This window comes from Thamnophis sirtalis, unplaced genomic scaffold, assembly GCF_051295495.1.
Source record: "Thamnophis sirtalis isolate CommonGarterSnake01/CBP01778 unplaced genomic scaffold, rThaSir2_p1.2 scaffold_5, whole genome shotgun sequence".
Taxonomy (NCBI): domain Eukaryota; kingdom Metazoa; phylum Chordata; class Lepidosauria; order Squamata; family Natricidae; genus Thamnophis; species Thamnophis sirtalis.
The window spans coordinates 54,991,653-55,017,735 of NW_028261385.1; the positions used below are offsets into that span (position 1 = coordinate 54,991,653).

At 46.3% G+C, this 26,083-nt stretch overlaps 1 protein-coding gene across 1 annotated transcript; it reads right to left on the reverse strand.

Annotated features, from left to right (window-relative positions):
• Positions 1–879: 879 nt before the first annotated feature.
• LOC148045380 (maestro heat-like repeat family member 5) lies at positions 880–24,896 on the reverse strand. Its single transcript, XM_087715097.1, has 21 exons — positions 24,843–24,896; positions 22,694–22,801; positions 20,607–20,723; positions 19,973–20,095; positions 19,268–19,417; positions 18,284–18,403; positions 16,437–16,516; positions 15,041–15,176; positions 13,609–13,704; positions 13,353–13,457; positions 12,700–12,835; positions 11,743–11,849; positions 11,269–11,418; positions 10,587–10,741; positions 8,462–8,609; positions 7,924–8,105; positions 7,552–7,689; positions 6,761–6,875; positions 3,157–3,300; positions 2,411–2,587; positions 880–1,075 (listed from the first exon to the last, which is right to left on the reverse strand). The coding sequence occupies exons 1-21, from the start codon at positions 24,894–24,896 to the stop codon at positions 920–922; spliced, it is 2,697 nt and encodes an 898-aa protein (XP_087571223.1). The 3' UTR covers positions 880–919.
• Positions 24,897–26,083: the final 1,187 nt, after the last annotated feature.

The following is a 26,083-nucleotide window of genomic DNA, read 5'->3' on the forward strand; positions in this document are numbered from 1 at the left end:
TCCTGGATGACTTGGGGAGTTCTAGTCCTGCCCTTAGGCATGAAAGCTGGCTGGGTGACTTTGGTCCAGTCCCTCTCCCTCAGGGCAGCCCACCTCCCAGGGTTGTTGGGAAGGAAATTAGAGGATGGGGAGGGGGAGGAGAAGCATTAGGGACGTCCACCATCTTGAATGATTTATCTAAAGAAGAAAGGCAGGAGAAAAAGAAAATATATTATACTCTAATCCGGAAGAAAAGGAACCAGCTAGGCTCCTACTTACCACCTCCGAGCAGATGCTGGAATACATGCTCTGGAGACTGGTGTAAATCTCGTAGTCAAACAAAGTCTCTGGAACCTCCTCCCACTTCATAAAGGAGATGCAGGAGATCAGGGTGTTCCTGGAGATCTGGGCCAAGGGAGGAAAGGAGGCGTCAGAGGAGCCGGTTCTGAGGTTGTCCATCTTCTGCAGAGAAAGCCCAGCCTCCTCCTTGCTCAGGGGTGGGAAAGGAGATGAGCCACCCCAGGAGGAAGCTATGGCAGGGCAAGGGGGCCCCCGAAGACCAGAGTTCCCCACAATTCAACCCTGATCATATTATATTGGTACCAGGGAAACCATCAAGAAGAAAACAACCCCCTAATCCAAGAATGACCCAACAGAAAACCTACACCCACATCAAAATGATCCAGCATTAAGCAGAGATCAAACCCTCCCCTCCAACCTACTGATGCTGTCACCTAGTTGGGTCCGGAACGGCCTGCTAGAAAACAACCAGGTTCAGAGAGCACCAAGGACCTCACAACTTCAGGTTTGCAGAATTTCTTTGCCTTTTCCAGAGGGTCCACATGATGCAACCACATTGCTCTGAGTAAAGATGGGGGTACAGCGTGGTCTCATGGAGAAGGGAGCATGAAGAGAGCAGGAACTTAGTTGACCCCGCCCTTCAACTCACCTCTCGGGTCCAACTATTAGCCAACTGGATTATGAGAGGAATCAGGTTGTGCAGGATGGATTTGGTCAGATTCCCCTCTGCCCTCTTGACCCCTTTTAAGACCAGGCCAAAAAGGGTGATGGAGGTGTTGCGCAACTCGGTGTCCTCCTACAAGGAAGAGAAATGTGTCAGTCCCTCCAATAGCATTTAGGAAGTGGGAGGTGTTGTGAGAACCTAGAAGAACAAACTGCAACACACACTTGAGAGACCGCCTCCTGCCAATTACCTCCTCGAGACCTATTAGATCTCATAGATTAGGCCTCCTCCGAGTGCCATCTGCCAGCCAGTGCCGGCTGGCCACTACGCGGAGGAGAGCCTTTTCTGTAGCAGCTCTGACCCTTTGGAACGATCTCCCTGTGGAGATTCGTACCCTCACCACCCTTCAGACCTTCCGCGCAGCCCTCAAGAGCTGGCTATCCCGTCAGGCCTGGGGGTAAAGATTATAATTCGCCCCCACCCGAATGCTGAATGAATGTTGTTTATTCTTTTAATTATGTGTTATGTTATATGTTATTGTATGTATCCCTCCCATATAAGTTGTTAGCCGCCCTGAGTCCCCTCAGGGAAAAGGGCGGCCTATAAATAAACTTATTCTTATTCTAATTCTAACAGTCAGCTGAGCAAAATCTGAGAGCAGAAATTTCAGGCGAGAAAACGTCTCACATTTGATTCTCCTTTGTTTCCTTAAAGAGAAAGGCAGGGAGGGATCCACTAAACCTACAATAAAAGCCTTCGTAACTCCCATCCTCTTCATCTGATCTGCCTCAGTTTCCCACTCACGAGACAAAGCAAGGGGAGTCTGGCAACTGTTTCTCTAGACAAGGCCATGCCAATGGTTGGCCATGGGTGTAAAAGGCTTGCAGACCAACCTCTATGGTGTGATCGAGGGGTTCCCATCTTTGCAGCTTTCAGATGTGAGGACTCCAACTCCAGTATGCTGGCTGGAGAATTCTGGGAATTGAAGTCCTCACCTCTCCAAGTTGCCAAGAGGGAGAAATACTGATGGAGACCAGAGTTTCCCAATCTGAGCAGCTTTCAGATGTGGGGACTTCAACCTTCTCAGGCCAGCAGAGTTGAAATCCACACACCTTAAAGTGTCTGAGATCAAGCAACACCAATCGGGATTTTTAATAAATATGGAGGGTGATTGATGGTGGTTTGGTGAAGCTGAAGAGAGTGGCAACCTTCATTCTCTTCCACCTCATCTGGCACTTCTCCAGCTCTCTGGAAGGGCTCAATGATAATCTGCAAGCTCACACACTCTTTTAGATGAGAACAACACAGTTGTTGCTGAACTATTTCTAAGACTTTTTGATAAAATTAGAATTCTTCAGATGGTACCCAGGCGATCTTTGTGGAAGAAAAAGAGAGAAGGGAGGGAGGGTGGGAGAGGAAGAGAGAGAGGGGGTGGTGGATTAGTTTGTTGTGATTTGGTTGACGTACATCAGCAAAATAATTCCCCAGGACCGGAATAAGGTTGACAGCTTTCCATCCATAGGTTTGAGCATTCAGATGCCGGAAAAGGAACTGAAGCGTCCGGAGTGATTCTTTTGCTACAGACTTGTCTGGGTGACAAGCACAGTTGACCACAGGGACTAGCACCGGCTCTAACATCGTATTCTGCAGGAAGGAGGGAAAAGAGGGAACGATTAAACATGGTCACTGGAGTTCTCTGAGTCTAGGAATGACAAACACAGAGAAGCCCACAGAACATAGAATAACAGGGTTGAAAAGGAACTTGGAGGTCATCTAGTCCAACCCCCTGCTCAAGCAGGAGACCCTACACTATTCTGGACAAATGGTTGTCCAGTCTCTTCTTGAAAGCCTCCAGTATTGGAGCACCCACAACTTCTGGAGGCAAGTCGTTCCACTGGTTAATTGTCCTTATTGTCAGGAAATTTCTCCTTAGTTCTAGGTTGCTTCTCTCCTTCATTGGTTTCCATCCATTGCTTCTTGTTCTGCTTTGGATGTCCTCCAAGAGGATCTGTCTCCAAATTGATCCTTCAGATCTTCCAGGGATGCCTCCATCTTTGTAGAAGAGAGGCCACTGTAGCTGAGGGCATCCTCTTTCTGGTGGTTGTCTTCTTCTCCTCCTTCTACCCTTCCTAACCTTGTAGAATTCCTAGAGAGTGAGGTCACACCTGCTGCTCCCTTGAAAGTCCCTCCCTTCCTACCCCCCCATCTCTTACCTCAAAGGGGTGCTGGAGAAGATACCCCAGACCACGAACAGCAAATATTTGGATGAGGGGATATGGCTCAGCCATCCATTTTTGGAGGACCCTGAGGATGTCCTTCATGATGAACAAGTGTCCAAGCTCCGGGTGAGAGAGAAGCTGGGGAAGAAGAGTGGAGTGATGGATTATTAACCAAGCAAAGGAAGAGAACTTTCCTCAGAGCCTCTATGAAGAGATGCCACATTCAGCCATTATGGGGAGAGGAAAAGAAAAGACAGTCCTCATATAGTGATGGCGGAAAGTCACCATGGCACTGATAAAAGGGACAACTCCATTTTTCAGACTCATGACCATTGATCACAGTCACCTGATCAAAAATTGGGTACTTGACGGTCCGTATTTATGACGGTCACAGTGTTTCTTTTTTTTTCTTTTTTTCTTTTTTTTAATTTTTAAACAAACAAAATAAACATATAACATAAAACCACCCTCCAGTCACATACAGTATGTCAATTGGTCACAAAACTCCTGTGCCTCCTCACCATAGTCTTCACTTACAATTTATATAGAATCTCATATTATCAATCTAATATATATGTATACAATTATTATAATTATTTAACATTTATTTGGCTATAGTTATTATTACTTCTTTATGTGAGATATTCTAAATTTAGAATAGATTTATATTATGACATTTCATTACATCATCCTAAAACCATCCAGTAATATTACATCTTTACATTGTATTCTATATAAAATTATTGATCTGTGGTTACAAAACTTTCATGCATCCTCTCCATAGTCCTCACTTACAATTTATATAGAATTTCATTATTAATCATTTATTTGACTATAACTATTATTCATTTTATGCGTAATATTCTAACTAAATTAGTTTTTATTATAGCACTTCATTACATCATCCTGTATCCTTCCAATAGTTGTGAAATCTTATATCTCTTGCCATTTGTAGTATTTGTGTTCTAATTGCTTTCTTGGTAGATCTTATATGGACTTCTCTTGGCAACTTGTTTTTCATTGCATATCTTGTAAAGACTTGAAACCCCTCGTCTGTTCCTTGCATCAACTTCACTTTGGTTATTACCGATGCTTCTGCCAAAATTTCTAACATTAGAGCTGCCCAATTTTTTTCCTTTTTTCTTCTATATTTTGGAAATCTGATCTATCAATCTCCCATAACAATATTCCACTCTTGTCTTTTCCAACCTCAATCTCCTGTCAATATCACCAATTTTCTTATCTCTTTGTTCATCTTTTTCTTCAATTCTTCTGTTCTTTGTTCAATATTCTGCATTCTCTTTCTTTTCTTTTTCGTGTTGCAACATTCCTCCAGATAGTATACACTGCCACTATATAGAATCCAAGGCTTTTTGATTAAGTTCCAAACAAGTTCACTGCAATTCTTCTATCTTTCAAGGCTTTCTTTTTACTGATAGTACCCCAGAGGAGCACCTGTATAAACAATCCATGCTCATCTGCAGTGACGTGCGGTGAAGGATACCGTTGGTGAGGCAAGAGCGGTGAGTCCCTCCCCAGCCAGCCAGCACTCACCCCCACCCGACCTGTTTCCTGCTTGGCCGGCCGGCTGGCCGGCACAAAGACAAACCGCTCTTCTCATCCCAGCCAGCCAGCCACCCGACCTGCTCCCAAGAATGTCAGCGGGGACGGAGGAGGTGAGGGGCGAGGCGGCAGAGCGCGGCAGCGGCGAGAAGCAAAAATATTTAAAACTCTTTCCTTTCTCTCAGGAGACTGGGGAGGCTCTGCCTCCCTTGCCTCTAGTGACTGCACGTCCCTGCTCATCTGTCTATCATTTTCAATAAAGAAGCTCAGAGACCTTGAAATGTAAATCAAATGTGCAAAGAAAAAAAAAGAAAAACAATGTTTCCAAGCCTCCAAGCCTCTAAGTGGCAGTGTAACTTCTTTTCTTCTACTTTTACTCCCCTCTTTATATTCCAAACTTCAGGAGAAAAAGAAAAGTTTTTAAAAAGAATATGCACTAGAGAATTGAAAAAAGAAAAAGAAAGAAAGTAGTAGAAGAAGAAAAAATCCAGTCCAGTTTAAAAAGTAAGAAGCGTTTGAAAAAAATTCCATCAATAAAAAGATTAAAGAACAGAGGGTGTGGGGCTAGCTGCCAGGACGAATGGCTGCTTGAATGGAGAGCTCCATGAAGAGCAGCTGGATCTGGCATCCGGAGGGGTTTCTGGAAAGACTTTTGTAAACCGAAGATTTCCTGTAGGGAAGACTGAAGAGAAGGTTGGTTTGGCACGACCATAGCAGTGGTGGGTTTCAAAAATTGTTCGAACCTACTCTGTGGGTGTGGCCTCCTTTGTGGGAGTGGCTTGCTGCCCATGTGACCAGATGGGAGTGGCTTGCTGCCCATGCGACCGAATATGAAGATGCCGACGACACTTGTCAGAACCACCTTAAATTACCTCACACACAGAACTGGCATGCATAAGAATGTGATGTAAACCTGTTTTTTAAAAGGCATCTTTGGTTTGGGTTAAAAGAACTTCAACACATGCAATAAGCGAGAAGCTGCAGGAGTCGCGAGTGGCTTAACAGATTCCTGATCTTGGAGGAAGGTATTTTTATTCCAAAACAGCTCAAGAGATTAAGATTAAGGAGTAGGGTGGTTGTTTTTTTAATCCCCCCCCCTTTATTGTTTTCTTATAATATATGAATCTGTTGATATATAGACTATATCACCCCTTAATACTCCTTAAAATTGATTATTGAGTAGAGGAAGAGGGAAAAGGAGAGGGAAAGTGAGGAGAGGGAGAGGAAGGAAGGAAGGAAGGAAGGAAGGAAGGAAGGAAGGAAGGAAGGAAGGACTGGAGAAAGTTACGAGGGAGAGAAGAAATCGTATCTTTGTGATGTCAGCTTCACATGCTAACGGTCGCAGTGTTTTGAGGTTACGTGATCCGTTTTGTGACCGCCTGATAAGCCAAGTCAATGGGGAAACCAGATTCACTTAACCGTGTGACTAACTTAACAACGGCAGCAATTCACTTAACAACTGTGGTAAAGGAAGTGGTAAAATGGGACAAAACCTGCTTAGGGACTGAGCAACAGAAATTTGTGGCTCAGTTGTGGTCATAAGTCGCTCAGTTGTGGCTCAGTTGTGGTCATAAGTCAAGGACAACCTGTAGAAGAAAATCACTGAAATATCTGGTTTATCCTAAGTTTATGACCACGGCATTGGCTTGAGGGTTTCTGCGATCACTTAGTGACCAGTGGAGGTTCTATGACGGTCTTATGTCGAAGACTACAGAATGGCAATACAAAACTGTCTATAATGCAAAGAGGAAACGGAATTTGGGGTCATTGAATCTTCCTCCCTCCCTCCCTCCCTCCCTCCCTCCTTCTCTCCAATTCCATCGATTAACAGAGTAAGAGGAGACCTTGGAAGTCTTCTAGTCCAACCCCTTGACCAAGCAGGAGACCATCTACTATGTCAGACAAACAGCTGTCCAGTCTCTTCTTCAAAGCCTCCAGTGATGGAGCCCCCACAACTTCAACTTCCTAATCATAAAGTCCCCCTGAATCCTGCACAACTTTCCTGGAGTTCCACAATGTTGTGGTGCATCCTCACCTCCGAGAAGAACACCATGCCAATTGTCTTCTCCCTTAAGTCGGGATGGTGCAGGTAGGTGTTGGCATGTCTGAACATCATCTTCATCTCCACTTTATTGTATGCAAAGAGTTTCCTAAAGATCAAATAGGGAGAAATCAGATAAGATCTGCTGGTGAGTGAGGAGAAAATCACCAAGCTAGAGAAATGATTATCTGAATTATGGATAAATGAATTACTCAATGAATTAGTCCATTTACAGAATTTCTCACCCTCCCTCTCTTTTTCTGTCTTTCTCTCCCTCCTCCTCCCTCTCCTTCCGTCCCTCCCTCTACATCTCATTCTCTCTCTCCTTCTGTCTCCCTCTGACACTCCCTCTCTTTCTCTGTCTTTTTCTTCTTCCCTCCTCTTCCTCTCTCCCTCTCCTTTCTTTGTCTCCCTCTCTCTCCCCCTCCGCCTCCCTCTCTTTCGCTCTCTCCCCTTCCTCTCCTCTATCTCCCCTTCCCTCTCTCTATATTTCCTCCCACTCAACCACCCTTTCTTTCTCTTTCTCTCTGTGCCTCTTCTTCGTCCTCTCCTTCTGACCACCCTTCCTCTCTCTTTCACTCTCTTTCTCCCTTCCTCTCTCCTTTTCCTCTATCTAACCCTCCCTCTTCCTCTCTTTCTCTCTCCCTCCCCCTTCCCTCCCTCTTCCCCCTCTCCCTCACTTTCTCTCTCTCTCTGCCTCTTCTTCCTCTTCTCCCTCAGCCCTCCCCTCCCTCTCTCACCCACTGCCACTCAAGGCCAAGTTCTTTGGACTCTGAAGTTCTTACCGGACCAGGTGGAAAATGGCCTCAAACAGACTATCTGGGCTCAAGAGCATCTTCCAGCATCCCAGCGTCGTCAAATCTTCATACTCCTCATTGTATCCGGCAGAGAGGATGAGGTTTTTGATCGCCTCCACTGCCGTGCTAAATCAAAGGAAGGGAGAAGAGTCGGTGCCAATGCTTCAGCTGATGCCCCCTGCAAAGGCCATGCTTCCCCTGACCCCAACCGGCCTCCCGCTGCCCTCAGGAGAGCTCCAGCTTTCACTTGGCGGCTTGTGCAACAACCACAAAACACAATAGCAAATCAGCCTCCCTTTATTTCTTCCCCTTTCAGTTATATCCAGTTGGATCCAGATTGGTCCCAGGAGATTTCCTTACTTCAAGAGGTTGATCTGTTCTGAACGGTCCATGACTCTGCTGGACCTCCCGGATCCACTCTTGCTGGCTCCCAGGAGGAAGTACAGCTGCGTGACCAGGGCGAGGAGCAGGTTGGAGAATTTGTTGGGGAGGAGCTCAGCAGCGTTCGGGAGGGACAGGAGGAAAGAGAGGGCATTGGTGGCCTAGAAATGGAATGAAGGGAGAGTCACCTTGGGCTCCCCAGTTTACTTAGATTCATCACCTTCTTCCTCTTCCCCAGAATCCCTTGCAGGGTGGACTCTGGCCAACTGAACGGAGCTGAGGGTTTACTGGCCAGATGCCCTTTCTGTTGCCAATGAGGAGTTTTGTTCGACAGATACATTCTCATTGAGCCCAGGAAGAGAAACATCTGCCTCCACCTAAAAAGGAGGAGGGGCTTATGCCAAATGACGCTCCAATTTTAGCCCCAGCAGTTTTCCCACTGCCTCCCTCTCCCCTTCCCTTAGGTGTTCCCCACCTCTAGATCCAAGGGAAAGAGAGCCACCAGTGGAGGGCTTACAGCAATGGGCATGAAGGACTTGCTATTCCTCCTTGAGAGGGCATCGGTGCTGGGGTCTTGGTCTTCCAGCCTTTTCATGAGGGGCTTCATGATCTTCAGATTGGCATAAGGGTCTTCAGCCAGCGCCTCCCAAATCTCCCTGGCATTTCTGCGGAGGGGGAGAAACCGATTGGGAGGGAATCAGATCCTTTCCCCATTTCGGAAGAGACGGCCAGCCAGAGAGATGACCCCCCACCCCCAAACAGAAGGAAGGATTGGAAAACCGAAGTCCAAATGAATGGCTCTCATGCCAGAAAAATATATATACACAGGTAGTTCTCGACTTACAACCATTTCTCCAGGAGCCATTCAAAGAAACAACGTCATTGAAAAAAGTGACTTATTCCCAGTTTTCACACTTTCCAGCATCCTTAGGATCATCTGACCAAAATTCAGACTCCTGGACAACTGGTTCAAATTTATGACCATCCCAAAGTCAAGTGATCACATTTTGTGACCTTCTAATAAGCACATTGAATAGTCAGATTCACTTAACGACCATGTTTCCCTCTTGACAACTGCAGTGATTCATTTAACGAATGTGACAAGAAAAGTCATAAAATATCTTTCAAAGTTCATTCCCATCTCGACCCTCATCTGATGTGACCTCCCACAAGAAGACTTCATCTGTGACACACCCATGGCCCATCAAAACATCCATCAAGACCCTTACCTGACACGACCTTTACTGACCTCCCCATCACAAGACCCATTACAAGATCCCCACCTGACACGACCCTCAATCTGAGGTGACCTCCCCATCACAAGACCCTCACTTGATATGATCCACACCTGACATGACCTCTCCATCACAAGACCTTCCCTTGATATGACCCTCACCTGGTCCATCAGAAGACCCATCAGAAGATCCTCACCTGACATGACCCTCAATCTGAGGTGATCTCCCCATCACAAGGCCCTCACTTGATATGACTCTCACCTGACATGACTTCCACATCACAAGACCCATCACAAGATCCCCACCTGACATAACCCTCAATCTCCACATCACAAGACCCTCACTTGATATGACTCTCACCTGGTCCATCAGAAGACCCATCACAAGATCCTCACTTGATATGGTCCACACCTGACATGACCTCCACATCACAAGACCCATCACAAGATCCCCACCTGCATAACCCTCAATTTGTGGTGACCTCCCCATCACAAGACCCTCACTTGATATGACTCTCGCCTGGTCCATCAGAAGACCCATTACAAGTTCCTCACCTGACATAACCCTCAATATGAGGTGATCTCCCCATCACAAGACCCTCACTTGATATGACTCTCACCTGGTCCATCAGAAGACCCATCAGAAGACCCTCACTTGATATGACCCTGACCTGAGACAACCCACACCTGATGTGACCTTTCCATCACAAGACCTACTGACCACACCAAGCCCTTACAGGCAGAAGATCATCAGCACTAGCGTTCCTTAAACTCCATTGAAGATGTTACCTTGCCTGGTAACAAAACATTTGGAAACCAACGCAGAAGCTTAGAGAACCAACTTCCACCCTCTTCCGCCACCTGAGCTCATTTCATTTCATTTCATTTATTAAATTTCTATGCCGCCCAATCCCGAAGGACTCCGGGCGGCTTACAGAAATGAAAAAAATTAAAAAGAATTATTAAAAACAATTGGGCACAACAAGGTTAAAAAGGGAAACTCAACAAACACCCAATCAGGAGGGGGCTGGACCTCAATCATGGGGTCAACAGCCCCAAGCCTGCCGGAAAAGCCAGGTTTTAATGGCTTTGCGAAAGGCCATGAGAGTGGGCAGGGCCCAGATCTCAGGGAGCAGCTCATGCCATAGGGCCGGAGCGGCAACAGAAAAGGCCCTACTCCTAGGCGCCACCAGCTGGCATTGTCCCGCTGACGGCACCCAGAGAAGGTTCACTTGTGCGATCTTATTGGTCTGAGGGAGGTATGTGGCAGAAGACAGTCTCGCAGATACCCGGGTCGTAGGACATATAGGGCTTCAAAGACAACAGGGATTCACCCCATTGTAAAGGATTGAGAGACTCTGAGGAATCCAAGACAACAGGATGCCCATCTCCTTGAAGTTCTTCTTACCCATCACAGCCAACGGAGGATTCCAGCAATATGTCCACAACTTGGTTGACCCTCTTGGAGGCCAAGTGACATACGGCCTTGAGGGCGAGGGCTTTGGTTGCTGGGTGGGTAATATTCGGGAGACGCTGGTAGATCTCCTTCAAGATCATGGGTAGCTATGGCAAAAGAGAGATTGGAGGATGAGATTCAGTGTTGGTCTCCATTGGAGATGCAGTAGGGATGATAACTTCCACTCATTGGGGAAAATAAATTGGCCCCCACAATGTCAAAGTTTGCCCTACGTTTTTTTTAAAAAACTCCTGATTTGTCCAGCTGCCTGTGATATTTTATTTATTGGTATATTTTAGGAGATTTATATTGCCGCCTATTCGCACATGACGACTCAAGGCGGCTGACAAAGCCATAAAAACATCTGGAGCCTTCACCACTGCCACATTGGCTCACCAAATGTTATTTTTCATGAAAAAAATGGCTCCTTTGTTTTGCCCTTACCTTCTTCTGGGAGGTTTGGACAACTTTCTCAACAGCCCTAGGATCGCTCAGTGGCCTCCTATCCAGCCTTAGCCTTCTTAAAACCAGAAGAAGTGTCATCACTGAGCCAAAAAGGTCTCAGCCATTCTCATCTTTGTTTTCTACAAAATCTCCTACATCCCTTTTGCTCCAAACCCTGCAATGTCCTTACTTCCTTCATTTCCTCCTCATCACCAAACTCCAATAGGATGGCGTTGAGGAGCAGCCCCGCAGAGTGTGAGATGTCCACGTGTGTCAAAGCCCCCAGGGTTTCCAAGAGCAGCTGCGTTAGCTGCAATGGGCTGAGATGCTTCCCAAAAGCCTATCGGAGAGAAGGAAAGGAGACCATGCAGAGATGCCTTGAGCTTTGACGCCCTTCTCTTGAGACTTTGACCCAGATTGGGGGACAGCACATCGTGTAGAGATGCAGCCTTATTCCATGTCCTCCATCAGGTGGGATTCGGATGGAGTCAAAGAAGCCAACATGGCAGCTACTCTTTCTTCCTCCTAGGCATTGGGGGGAGGGGTACCCAAAGCCCAATCTTGGGAGAATGCCATCCCCACTGTGAGATTGACTCCTTTGAGGCTCTCCGGGTCAGGAGGAGGAGGAAAAGGAAGCCAGGCCAAAGGCTGATCCAAAACATACCTTCGCCATTTTGGAGATGTTGTTGTGGAAGATCCCAGAGCCCGAAACAAGGAATTCCTCCCTCTGCAAATGTACAATGTTCTTCTGTTTCTTGTCCATTTCTTTTGCTTGGGAGGGAGGGGAAGAAACCGCAAGGTCAGATTTTGGCCTTCGGAACCTGGGAACTTCCTTCGTCTGATGGTCATTTTAATCATAGCAAGAGAAGAGAAGATCTGGAGCTCAGGGTCGACCTGAGGGGTCCCTGGTGCTCTCTGACCTGGGGGGGGTTTCCTTGCAGGTGTTTCATTGCCCAACTAGGGAACATCATCAGGGGGGATGACCATCAATACTTATGGAAGCACAGAGAAAAGATCCCTCCCTTCAAGTACTGATGACGTTACCTAGTTGGGTCATGAAATGTCAAGAAGAAAACCACCAAGCTCAGAGAGCACCAAGGACCCCGCTGTCCTTCTCCTCCTCTTCCTCCTCCTCTAACTCTTTTCCCTCTCTCTTCGCTACTTTCTCATTACCTCCTCTTCCCTTCCCTCTTGATTTCCTCCCCCACTCCCTCCTCCTCCTCCCCTTCCTCATCTTCCTCTCCCTCTCTTCCTCTCTCTTCCCTCCCTTCTCATCTCCTCCTCCACTTGCTGCTCCTCTTCCTCCTCCTTCTCCTCCCTGTCTTCCTTTCTCCCTCTCCTCCCCCTCCTTGCTCCCTGCCCCTCTCTTCATCGTTCCTTCTCTCTCCCCCCTCCTCTTCCTCCTCCCTAGCTGACTCACAACGTGAGAATCGCCTTCTTAAAAGGACCCCTGGCCCTGAAAAATGCCAATATCAACTGCCAATTCCAGGCATCTCTGCCAAGCCCAACGACCCAACGTTTCTTGGCTAAGCCACAGACTGTGCCACCCAATGCTCTCCTGGGCAGGGAGCATCCCTGGTCTTCTTGCAGCAAGTCAACCCTTGGAGTCCAAAGTTCTCACCCATTTTGCTCATGAGGAGGTGGTGCAGGTGGTAGGCAACCTCTGCGGATATCCGGCCAATTTCTGGTCTGCTGTCGCCAATGTGCAGGGCCAGCAAAGCCACCAGTTGTCCCAGCAAAGAAAAGTCACCTGTGGTCTAAAGAAAGGAAGGGGAAAGGAGGGGAAAGAGGAGAGAGAAGGGGAGGGGGCTCATGAAGCTTTCAGCCGGCTGAAATCAGGGAATAAGAACCACAGAACCACAGAATCTTAGATACACAGAATGATAGAATCATAGAATTATCAAATATTTGAATATAAGAATCTTTGAATCACAGAACCTGAGAATTACAGAATCTCAGAATCTTTGAATCACAGAACCTGAGAATTTTAGAATCTCAGAATCTTTGAATCACAGAACCTGAGAATTTCAGAATTTCAGAATCTTTGAATCACAGAACCTGAGAATTACAGAATCTCAGTATCACAGCATGACAGAACCGCAGTGGCTGGAAGGAACCGTGGAGGTCTTCTCCTCCAATCCTCTGCTCAAGCAGGACTCCTTGTATCCTCCTGGTCACATCCCAAAGGTGCTTTTCCCAAAAGGCAGCTGGACTTTCTTGGGGGGTTTCCTTTCTTTGAAAACATTTTGCTTCTCATCCCAAAGGGAGACTTACATCGAAATTGACATTTTCTAAAACGAACTTGAAGAGGTGCTTGATGGCCTTGAGGGCCCTCCATCTCTCGTGGCTCTTGGGAGAATCGATCCAGGGATTTGTGTGCTGCCAGGGGAAACGAAGGAGAGGGAGGAAAGGAGGAATGGGTCATTCCCAGTTGGAAGAGCCACAGACTCCACAGGGGGACAGAAGGGCCAAATCCAGCCTGAACATCTGGCTGACCGGGCGACCCACCCCAAGAAAGATCTCTCTTTACCATCAGGATCTCCTGCAGGGCATCCAAATTGGGAGCTTCAGACAGCAATCCGGTCAGCATGTTGTTGCAGGCAGTGGCTATTTGATGATAGAAATCCTAAAAAAAAGGAGAAAATGTCAGAAGGAATGAGGGGCGTTAAGGAAGGAACGGCTCCTGAAAGAGGCAGAAATCCAGAGGTGATGTCCCCTTTATGACTGGGGCACTGCAGCTCCCAACCTTCCTGAGCCAGCCATGGAATTCTGGGAGTTGAAGTCCAGAGGTCTGCAGTAAATGGAGTGGCTGACCTTGCAGGGCCGTTTTTTCTTCCTTAACAGTTCTGGGAGATTCAAATACAAGCAGTCCTCATCTTACGACCACAATTGAGACCAAAATTTCCATTGCTAAGTGAGACATTAGTGAATTTTGCCCCCATTTTATGAACTTTCTTGCCACAGGGGTTAAATGTATCACTTTGGTTGTTAAGTTGGTCACACAGTTGTTAAGTGAATCCAACTTCCCTATTTACTAGTCAGAAGGTCACAGTAGGGGTGTCATGTGACCCTATAATACTCCGACTATCATAAATCTGATTCGGTTGCTAAGCATGTGAATTCTGAGGGTTATCTGAGACTACCTAGGAATCAGTGGTGGGTTTCAAAAAATTTTCGAACCTACTCTGTGGGTGTGGCCTCCTTTGTGGGAGTGGCTTGCCAGCCATATGACCTGGTGGAAGTAGCTTGCTGACCAGGTGTTTTCTCTCTCTCTCTCTCTCTCTCTCTCTTTCTCTCTCTCCTTCCTTTTGTCTCTCTGTCCCCTTTTCCTTTTTTCTTTCATCTCTCTCACTTTTTCTTTCTTTTTTTCTTTATTTATTTCTTCCTTTCTTTCTCTTTCTGTGTGTGTGTGTGTGTGTGTGTGTGTCAGTGTTGGATTTCAAAATTTTTTGGAACCTCTTCTGTAGGTGTGGCCTGCTTTCTGGGTCCAATGGTGGAACCTCTTCTAAACGTTTCAGTGGATTTGACGAACCAGTTCTACCGAACTGGTGCAAACTGGTAGGAACCCACCTCTGCTAGGAATCATAGCTAGTGCCTGCAGACCATGGTTGCTCTGCCCCACCATGGCCCTTCTTTTGTTGTGGGGCAAAGGGAGGAGATGGGAATTGATCTTGAGAAGATCCTTCAACCAGAAGATAAAAGAGAAGTGGAGGAAGAGAGAAATGATGGGGAGGAAAAACCCCTGGAAATGTTTAGGGCTTCAAAATAGGGACTCCTGGGATCCAGAAACGTAGAACGAGAAGGGGAAGCAGACTTTCAAGACCAAAGAGGAAGGGACAAGCCAAGGGGACCTTTGGCTCGAGGGATGGATCCAGGGCTGTTGAGGAGATCAGGAATCCTGTTCACTGCATCCTTGTTTCCAGGTGGATCCCCTATTGCTTTGCTCCATCTGGACTGCTCACCTGAGAGTGAGATGATGGGGGTTGGCTATCTGTTTTCATTGTGGCTACTTTGAGAGCTGGCAATGAAAACACCTTCCGGATGCTTTGGTTGACCACTTCAGACCTCACCTCAGAGTTCAAGGAGGGCTTCATACGGCTGATTAAAGACAAGAAAAGAGGAGGGAGGTGTGAGGAGATCCTAGACTCAGGGGGCTAAAAGGGACCTTGGATGTCTTCTACTCCAACTCTTGCTTAATGGTCCTTAAACCATCCCAGTCAGATGCTTGTCCTCTCTTTTTCTGAAAACCTCGAGTGATGGAGAGCACACAACATCTGGAAGCAAACCCTTCCACTGATTGATTGTTCTCAGTGTAAAGAATCTTCTATCTATCTATCTATCTATCTATCTATCTATCTATCTATCTATCTATCCATCCATCCATCCATCCATCCATCCATCCATCCATCCATCCATCCCTCTCCATCCATCCATCCATCCATCCATCCATCCATCCATCCTTCCACCCACCCACCCACCACAGCCCTGATGTGTCCTCCTATGGAAAGTTATCACCCCGCCCTCTCCCAGAAAAATGAAATATCCTAGGAAATATTGAAAAGTCAGAATATTTCCCTGGATGTGAAAAGGAAGAGAGAATAGCTCCCTGCAGCTTCCTGCCCCCACCCCCTTTATCAATGGGCCATTAAGATGACCAAGCTACTCCCTTTACATAATAAAGAATCCTCCCCTTCAGCTCCAAGTGATGGGATTAAGGCATGATGATACTGGCCCTTTACCCAATTCACCCAATGGCATCTGAGAACTCAACCAAATCTGGATTCAAAACGCAGCCTAGAGAGGTGCCCCTGCATGGCCCCATGGGAGTCTGACAACCAATCAGAATACATTTGTTACACAGGAACAGGAAACAGAGGTGGGACTGAACAGGTTATAAAAAGCCTAGCAAGCCCCTCCCTCAGCCCTTCTCTTCTTCTCCACCAACATTGAAGCACGTTATCACCTTTTCTGTTCAGGACTCAAGCCATGTGCTCCTGTCCACCATTAAAACCATCTTTCCAAGCAGCCTCCATGTCTCCAATGTCTTATTCCTCACTTGGAGCCGAAACCAGAAGGACATTTCTTCCAGCAAATCAATGAAATGGAGTTTGAACTCCTGCTCTCCTGGATCTATCTATCTATCTATCCTTCCCTCCCCCTCCCTCCCTCTCTCTCTCCATCCATCGAACCATCAATCCACCCACCCACCAGAACCCTGATGTGTTCCTCAATGAAATGGAGTTTGACCCACCCCCCATGCTCTAGAGCACGGGGACTTTCCACGGAAATCCCATCACTTGGTGCAACTCCAAGTTCCTCCTCAGCTGGGGGAAAGATGAGGGTGGTGCAGGTACATACCTCATGCAGGTGATGGTGACGATGGCTTGATGGAGAATTGTGACAGACAAGGGTATCAGGGGCTCATCTTCAATGACTTCCTGAAAGGAGAAGGAAAGACGTGTAAGAAAGCTCCTGAGATGTGGCCACCATCCAGCTGGCACTATTCCCATCTCTACGCCTTTCCTGGTTGACATGGGAAGTCCTCAACTTACAACTGGTCACTTAGCCACCATTTAAAATTATGACGGATCTCTGCAGGATCCCTCTTAGAACTAAGGGGAAATTTTCATTTCCAAATAGCCATTTGTCTGAAGTGGTATAGGGTTTCCTGGCTGGACTAGAGGACCTCCAAGGTCTCTTCCAACTTTGTTCTTCTAATTCTAACACCCAAGGACTACTTATGACCCAGATTTGAAGTTCTGAGAGGCTCTTCTTCCTCAGGGATCATAGGATCATATTTTGGTCGCTTGGGAACCAGCCTGCATTGATGGCAGTTTGCAGTGTCTCCTGACCATGGTTTAAGTCAGGGATGTGTAACTAGGGCTTCACTACGACCTGTGAACTTCAACTCTCAGGACCCCTAAAGGCCAGAGAATTCTGGGAATTAAATCCACCGCTCTTAATGTTATACACTTCCACCCTCTGCCATTCTGGACATTGGCTGTGTAGTTTCTTCTAGAAAGTTTCAATGCATTTTTTTTCTTCCCCTAATTTCCCATTTCTATTTTTCATTCTACTTTATATATTAAATATTTGTCTATCTGTCTGTCTCTCTCTCTTTCTCTCTCGCTCACCATCCATATCTATCTATCTATCTATCTATCTATCTATCTATCTATCTATCTATCTATCTATCTATCTATCTATCTATCTATCTATCTATCTATCTATCTGTTGTGACCCAGCAGGAGCCGTTGGAGCTGCCACCAGACTCTGACAGCGAGGGGCCCGATGAGTCGGCTCTGGAGGATGTGGAGGACCCTGGACAGGGTTCCAACTCCAAGCAGGGCATAGAGAAGCTGATTGGCCACCAGGCGCCTGAGCCTTGGACCAGTGGGGAGGAAACAAGGGAGAGTAAGCCTGAGGTCAGCAGTGAGTTGTTCCTGGATGCTTGGCACTGAAGAGCTACTAGGCGCCAGGAACAGTTGCGCAGTTACAGGAGGTAATTGCACTCCTCTCCAGACTATAGGCTCCTCTCCGGACTATAAAAAGGACTGCTTGTACACACGACCCTCTTGCAGAAGTTAACGCATTGATTAAAAGTTGGAGAACTTTTGTAACTAGATTGGCAGGCTGGATTGCTGCCGAGGCTTGTCTGAGTTGCTGCCAAGGTCCTTATCTGTTGTTATGCTTGGCTTTCAGCCACCGAGGTTTTGGTGTCTTGCTAATAAAGTACATTCCATTTAAATTTGTCTTGGCATTCGTTACTGGATGGAGGAGGGGGTCAGAACTCTATCTATCTATCTATCTATCTATCTATCTATCTATCTATCTATCTATCTATCTATCTATCTATCATCTATCTATCTATCATCATCATCATCATCATCTATTTTTCTGTCAGTCAGTCAGTCAGTCAGTCTGTCTGTCTGTCTGTCTGTCTGTCTATGGATATAAAAATAAATACTAATAATAAAAACAAAGGAGTTGCCAAATTCACTTAACAACCGTGTGACTAATTTAACGGCAGTGATTCAGCTAACAACGGTGGAAAGAGAAGTCATACAATGGGGCAGAATTCAGTTAACAGCTGTCCCACTTAGCAACAGAATCGTTTGGGGCCCAATTGATTAGAACTAAATTCAGTTCAAATTCTCTTTCAAACTTAAATGCGCCAGGAGCACCTGCCCCCCGTCCCCACTTACGATGATCTTGGTGACCAATTCCTGTTTCTGGGGCAGATGGAGGTCTTGCCTCCTGCTGAGGGCAGCCGCTTTGGTGACCATGATGATGGACCTCATGAAGGCTTTCTTCAGGCCTTCGTCCTGGGAAACCCAAATGGGAAGAGGGTGAGGTGAGAAGACACCAGAGGGAAGAGGGTGCATCTATTTATTTCAACCTTTACATAGCTGACAGTTTTTTCTTGAACTCCGGGGGGCTCCCAATCAAAATACCCCCTGGACATTCTGGATTCTAGTCCCGCCTTAGGCATGAGAGGCAGCTGAGAGACTTAGGGCCAATCACCAAGAGATGGAGAGTTCTAGTCCCGCCTTAGGCCTGAGAGGCAGCTGAAAGACTTAGGGCCAATCACCAAGAGATGGAGAGTTCTAGTCCCGCCTTAGGCATGAGAGGCAGCTGAAAGACTTTGGGCCAATCACCAAGAGATGGAGAGTTCTAGTCCCACTATAGCCATGAAAGTCAACTGTCTGAGCCAATCACCAGGAGACTGTGAGTTCTAGTCCCACCTTCAGCATGAGAGCCAGCTGGGTGAGTCCACATCTGGCCCAGTTCTTCTCTTTCAATCCAACACACATCACAGGGTTGTTGTGGTTGTGTGAAAAGGAAGAAAGAGGATAATGCGCTGCCTTGAGTGTAATGAATGTGATATGACCATAGATAAAGAAACCCCTAGCATTTCATCATCTCCAGGGCAATTGGAACAGGAAGCAGATCTGAATGGGAGGCATAACTGGGAGCTGGAGGTCACTTGTTTTAAACTAGATTCTCCCCAGCAACCTCTAAGAACTGCAGTCAGGTTGTCCTTGTTCACCAAAAGGGGATATTTGTAGCTCAGGGTTGAACTGTGGAGCCCTTGGTGCTCCCTGAGCTTGGTTGGTTTTTACAGACGTTTCTTATATTTTTTCACCATCAACTGAAATCCAGAGAAATTCCAGTGGAAACCAGCCTACCTTGTTCATAGTGGAGTACTGGACAAGCATTTCGGACACGATGGGTTGGATGAAATCACCCAGGTCTTCAGGGGAGGCTCCCTGGGCTGCTTGTCCATAGCAGAGGATTAATGTTGTCCTAATCCTTCTGTCAGACACATATTGTGGGTCCTGCCAGGACAAAAACGAGGGGGTCAAACTCTCTTCCAAAGCACCAGAAGACAAGACAAGAAGCCATGGATGGAAACAGATGGAGATTCTTAGTCATCCAGGTCATGGTTGTCCCAAAGGGGCTTTTTTCCAAAGGCAATTGGACTTCTTTTTTTCCTTGAAGAGGTTTCGCTTCTCATCCAAGAGGCTTCTTCAGTTCTGACTTTGGTCAAAACAGAAGAAGCTTCCTGCATGAGAAGCGAAATGTCTTCAAGGACAAACAAAGTCCAAGCCCTTTGAAAAAGCACCTTTGAGTCTACTTGAGACGTTTGTTGGACAATTCATGATCTTCTCTAGACTTATAAAATGGTCCTCCAGGAGATGGAGGTGGAGAATTTCCAGCCCCACCTACAATCTCAGCGCTGGTCTCAGGTCTTTGAGATCTATGACTAGCCTGAAGAGACCAGATCGCCTGGAGCATCCATCCTTCTAAACATCTAGGACTTTCCTTCCCAGAATCCCCCAGCCTTCTTCTCTACTGAGTTTTGGACCTTGGAACCCCATCCCTTGTCTTACCTCATGGGAGTCTTCCAAGAGAGATGGTCTCTTGGGCTGTGCGATGTTACCGACCTCCCTGAGAACCAAGAGAATTTCGGGAAGATGATGGTGTGCAGCTAGGTGGATGCTCTCCGAGATTCCCTAGGCAAAGCAATGCTTGTGAATTAGGATATTTGCATTTTCTTTTTTTAATCATCCTCTTCCTCCTCCTCCTCCTCCTCCTCCTCCTCCTCCTCCTCCTCCTCCTCCTCCTCCTCCTCCTCCTCCTCTTTGCAAGCCCCAGGCCCTTCTACCACTGATGAAATTACCTAACTGGGTAATAAAATGTCTGCAAGAAAGCAATCAAGCACACAGAGCACCAAGGACCCCACAGACTTCTTCCTCCTACTCCAAAAACCCCACAGTTCTCCTCCTCCTCCCCTCCTTCCTTTTCTTCCTCTCCTCCCCTCCTCCTTCCTCCGCCCACTCCTTCTCCTCTCCTATTCTCTTCTCCTCCCTTCACCTCCCCTCTTCAAATCCTGTTCCCTTCTAGAACTGATGAAATGAGTTGGGTCGCAAAAGGTTTACATTTCTTGTAACCAAGCTCAGAGAGCACCAAGGACCCCACAAAGTTGCAGGTCTCAGCCCCCACAGGAAGCCCACTCCCACTCACCTCTCTGTCTGTCTCGTCTTCAAGTGAGATTGCCAGAAGCTTCTTGAGGTGATCTTTTACAAGGTCCTTCTGCTTGGTATTCCTCAATTTGAAGCCATAATATTTGTACAGGTTTATCTGAAGGTTGGAAAAAGAGTTTGTGAGTCTGAGGGAGCTCCACCCATCATCCAGGAAAAGGAAGAACAGGACAAAGGATGATCAGAAAAGGAGCAAGTGTGGTCAAGCACAGGGCCATTTCCAACTAAGCATGGCTTACCCGCCATGGCCCACTCAGTAGGGAACAAGAGTTGCACTAATAGCAGTGTTCCAATATCTCAGGGTGGCCGCAAAGAAGTGGGAGTCAACCTATTCTCCAAGGGACCAGAAGTCAGGACGAGAAGCAACGGATGGAAACTTATCAAGGAGAGAACCAACCTAGAACTAAGTAGAAACTTCTTAGTGGAAGATCTTAGTAGAAGATCTCCGAGGTCCCTTCCAACTCCCTTATTATGTAATTCTGTGACTAATCAAGGAGAACTAAGGAGGAACTTCCTAACAATGAAGACAATTAATGACTGGAACAGTTTGCCTCCAGAAGTTGTGGGTGCTTCTTCACTAGAGATTTTTAAGAAGAGATTGGACAACATTTGCCTTAAAGGGTATAGGGTTTCCTCCTTGAGCAGAAAGTTGGACTAGAAGACCTCCGAGGTCCCTTCCAACTCTCTTATTATGTTAGTCTGTGACTAATCAAGGAGAGAACCAACCTAGAACTAAGGAGGAACTTTCTAACAGTGAGAACAATTAACCAGTAGAACAGTTTGCCTCCAGAGGTTGTAGGTGCTGCATCACTTGAGGCTTTTAAGTTGAGATTGGACAACCATTTGCCTGAAATGGTAAAGGGTTTTCTGCTTGAGCAAGGGGTTGGACTAGAAGATCTCCAAGGCCCCCTTCCAAGTCTGTAATTCTAATATTCATTTGTCTGTCTAATATCGAAGCATCAAAGAAAGGATGCATAAGCATCAAAGAAAGGATGCCAAAGGAGAGACAAAATGAAACGACAAACGTTAAAATGACTTTTAACATTATTGGAAAACATTTGAATTGTTGAATTAACCCACAGCCAGTTGGCCGTGACTAGTGGGCAGTGTAGAGTTGGCTACAGGAATTTGTCCTCTTTTTTTAAACAATTTTTATTTGTTTCTGAACAAGGACAAACAAACACAAAAATAAAAATAAAAAAGCCATCTTCCATTACAAATTGTAGAAAGTGTGTCAGTTGGTTACGGTACTTCCATGCATCTCTTCCATAGTCATCACCTGCTTTTCATATCAAATCACATATTTTAAATTCACCTATATTCATGTATATTGCAATTATTATATCTCAACATTAATTTGACTATAATTGTTTTTACGTCCTTTTATATATAATATTCAAAATCTAGAATAGGATTATATGATAATATTCCATTAAATCATCCTAAAATCATCCAATCGCAATACATCTTTATAACATATTCTAGATAAAGCTTTTAAACCTCCTCTCATAATCTCCATATATTGTTTATATAAAATATCATATTATCAAACTAATATATCTATAAAGATAATAAATGAACCTGTTTGAAGTTTATTAAAATAGCCTTGAACCCTACAGTGGCAGTATCTGAAAAATTGAAAGAATGGCCCAGCAGAAAAAAAGAAACTGTAATATTGCAAATGATTATGTTTGAAATTCAAAATCTATTAGTTGTGACAGAGAGAATTGAAGAGATTGGAGAATATGGAATACAAAACAGAAAAATCTGATGGAGAAACTGAGGATGTTTAGCAAATGAAGAAAGTGAAGGACAGAATTTGAAAGATGGAAGGACAAAATGAGCAAAGAGATAAGAAAACTGTGGATACTGACAACAAAGTGAGCGGGGTTGGCAATGGCAAGAGCGGAATATGGAAAGGGGAGATGGATGGATTGGAACTCTACCCTAGATTTCAAAGCACAGAAGAGGAAAAGAGATAAAAATTGATGGAGATAAGCAAGTTGTCCTCTTCTGACCTTTGTCTAAGACAACTGGCGCCCTAAAAGGGGAAAAGCTCAGCATATTTACCTTCTCTTTAGACAAGAAGTAGGAAGTGCTTTGTTGCCTTGAAAGCTTCTGGCTGATGGGCTGCCATCCACTCATTTTCCCCCTGGTGACTTTGTGGTCTGCAGGAATCTGCTTTGACAACAACGACAACAAGGACAACAAAAAAGAAGTTGTGAGGAAGTGAAGGAGCAGAGGAAGGAAGAGGTTTTTCTGTGTTTCCAAGGGGAGGGTTGGTCTCCCTTCTGCCTCAGGGTGCATCGGATCATTGATTCGACTTTTCTAGCTGGGACAGACACAAAGCCCCTAAGAAGGACCATCCGGATTGCATCAGCTGGAGCCAAGAGAGCTTTTGAGAGGAACAGAAGGAAAAGCTCTGCCACAAATGGTGAGATGAAGTGTCTGGATTTTTTTCCTCCGATTGGAATGGCCAGGAAGCAACCAGTCTCCAGAGGTTGGTAGTCCTTGATTTATCAACATCTACAACCTGTGAAATTGCTTCGTCGACTGATGACCCACCTTGGGGGAGGGGGAAACAGGGTCAGAGCTAGCACGCAAAAAAGTGAGGTCAGAGTTGGCTCCATTTGGATGGGATGGATATGAAGCTCCTAATAAATAACTGGATTTCTTTTGAAGGTTGGGTTGAGGCTCATGATTAATTCGGGCATCCCTCACATAGGGAACATTGTCAGTAGTACAAGGGAGTACAAGGTTTTCAGAGTGGAGGAGAAGAAGGGTTTTCTTGCAGATATTTCATGGCCCAACTAGAAAACATAATCAGAACTAGAGGGGAGTGAAGTTTGCTCTCTGTTTATACACAGTAGCTTGCCCCAAATAAGCAGGGAGCAAACATCACACTCACCAGCACTGATGATGTAGTTGCGTCATGAAATCTGTGTAACTAAAGAACCAAGTCCAGGGAGCACCAAGGGCCCCATCTTCTTCTTCCTAGCGTATTCCCACAGGTGCAGGGTCCAGTTTTGGATCATTGAGGGCCACTTAGCTCCGTCACCTGCATCACCTGGGAGAAGGCCTGCAGCTTCCGTATTTTTGTTGATGGCCTCTTGCCATCCTTATTTTGGATGCCCACAAGGTCACCAGTCACTGACTTCTAGTTGGTTGGCAGCCTTGGCCACAGTGGAAGGTGCTGCTCTCGGGACGTGTCCTTATCAGCAGAGTCAGACTTCTCTCATCTTCTCTGTAATTGGTGCCACACCAAAATGTGGTCAAATGGTGTCATGTGTGATGTGGTCAGAAAGGGAGGTGCCCGATATCCAAGGGATCATTTGCATTTCCATGGCATGGAGAGAGACTTTGCTCCCTCCTGTTGCTGCCCAGCATTCAGGGCCATACAGTGCAACAGGAGGATGGTTCTCTTGTAGATCTTAGATTCAAGACGGGTTGGCATCTGTGTGTCCAGTAACACATCAGTGAGTTCTTGCCAATGCATCCAGACTGCACTCATCCTTGCTTGCACCTTTCCATTAATGTTCCCTTTTGTTGTGGCACTCCAGTGGAGCTGGCAATAGGGTGGGACAATGAGAAGGTTGGAGAAGAATATGGGTCAGTCCTGGGGACTGAGGGAAGCTCAGACGAGGGCTTAGGCATTCAGTTGGTTGGCTGTTTCAAGAGTGGGAAGTTCTGTTTGTGACTATAAGAGACTCCGTGCCAAGTGTTGCCTTGCCCTGTGTTTGGAAACTGATTATCTGGCAGCTCTCCAAGCGAGATAAGGTTCGTGTAGATAAATATTCCTCTGAAAGACTGTTTGCCAAGCCTGGCTGACTCTCAATGAAAGGAATTCACAGTTGTGACCAAGACTCTACTTCTTGCTTTTTAAGGAAGCCTGGGTCAGAAGACCTTTGCCTTGGAGGTGGGATCCCAGATATGCAAAAATCTCCACCTTCTTTGGGTTTTCTCCATGGATTGGGAGCGTTCCAGGGCTGGTGACAGACTCTAAGGATCGCATTGTCCTGATGTTCAGGAGAAGTCTGAAATGGTTGAGGCGATCATTCCATGGTCCTTCCATGCTCCTCCCACCAAGGGCCCCATCGTACAGCCACTTCTCCAGAACCACCTTTGTCTACTTTGGGGGTCAGTTATCTCCATCGTGGCAGCAGTGGCTTCCGCAATCTCTCCACAAAGGACTTCCGGGACCCCAGTGACCCCTGCTTACCTGGAGAGGATGAAGATGTTCCAAGATGGTATCCAAAATTTCTGCCTCCTCCATCGAGTCCAATATTTCTTTCTTCTGTCTGCATTTGAACCACCGCTTTCTTGCCCATAAATATTGGAAATGTTCATCCGAGAGTTCTGGGAAGGAGACACAAGATGAGATCGAGGGGCAATTGGGCAGGAGGAGCCTTCTTGAAGGGAAGAGGTTCAGGTTTAGGTTTAGGTTTATTAGATTTATATGCCGCCCTTCTCCCAAGGACTCAGGGCGGCGTACAACATTAAAAGAAACACATAATACCAAAGTTAAAACAATTTTAAATAGAATATCCCAAACCCAATTAAAATTGACAATGACATTTTTTTAAAAAAAAATCGAATTAAAATTAACAGTGATCAATAATTTATCTTGTTTTGTTCAGGAGAGGTTGGCTTGCTGGAAAAGCCAACTTTTTAGGGCGCGTCAGAAGAACTGGAGGTCGGGGATTATACGAAGCTCCGGGGGCAGCTCATTCCAGAGGAAAGGCGCTCCACAGAGAAGACTCTCCTCCTGGAGGTCACTAGCCGACACTCTGGCTGATGGCACCCTGAGGAGGCCAACTCTGTGGGATCGCAATGGACGGTGGGAGGCTACCGGTGGCAGTAGGTGGTCTCTAGGTATCCTGAGCCTAAGCCATGGAGCGCTTTAAAGGTCATAATTAGTACCTTGAATCGCACCTGTAAGACAAGCGGCAACCAGTGCAGTCTGCCTAAAAGGGGTGTAATATGGGAGCACCTAGGTGCCCCCATGATAATCCGCGGAGCCGCATTCTGGACCAGTTGAAGCTTCCGGGTGCTCTTCAAGGGCAGCCCCATGTAGAGAGCGTTATAGTAGTCCAAACGAGAAAGGACGAGGGCACAAGTGACTGTGCACAAAGCATCCCGATCCAGGAAGGGGCGCAACTCTCAAGAGCTGAGAGGGTCTCCGCCATTTCTTCCCTGCCTGATGAAGGACAGTGGCAGGATTTGGGTTTCGCTCATGTAGAGGAAAGAAGGGCGGTGTGCGTGTGTGTGTGTGTGTGTGTGTGTGTGTGTGTGTGTGAGAGAGAGAGAGAGAGAGAGAGAGAGAGAGAGAGAGAGAGAGAGAGACATGAGAGGAGTCTTCCAGTATTTGAGCGGCTGGAACAAAGAGGACGGGGTCCACATATTTTCCAAAGCACCTGAAGGCAGAAAAAGGAGCAATGGATGGAAACTAATCAAGGGAGA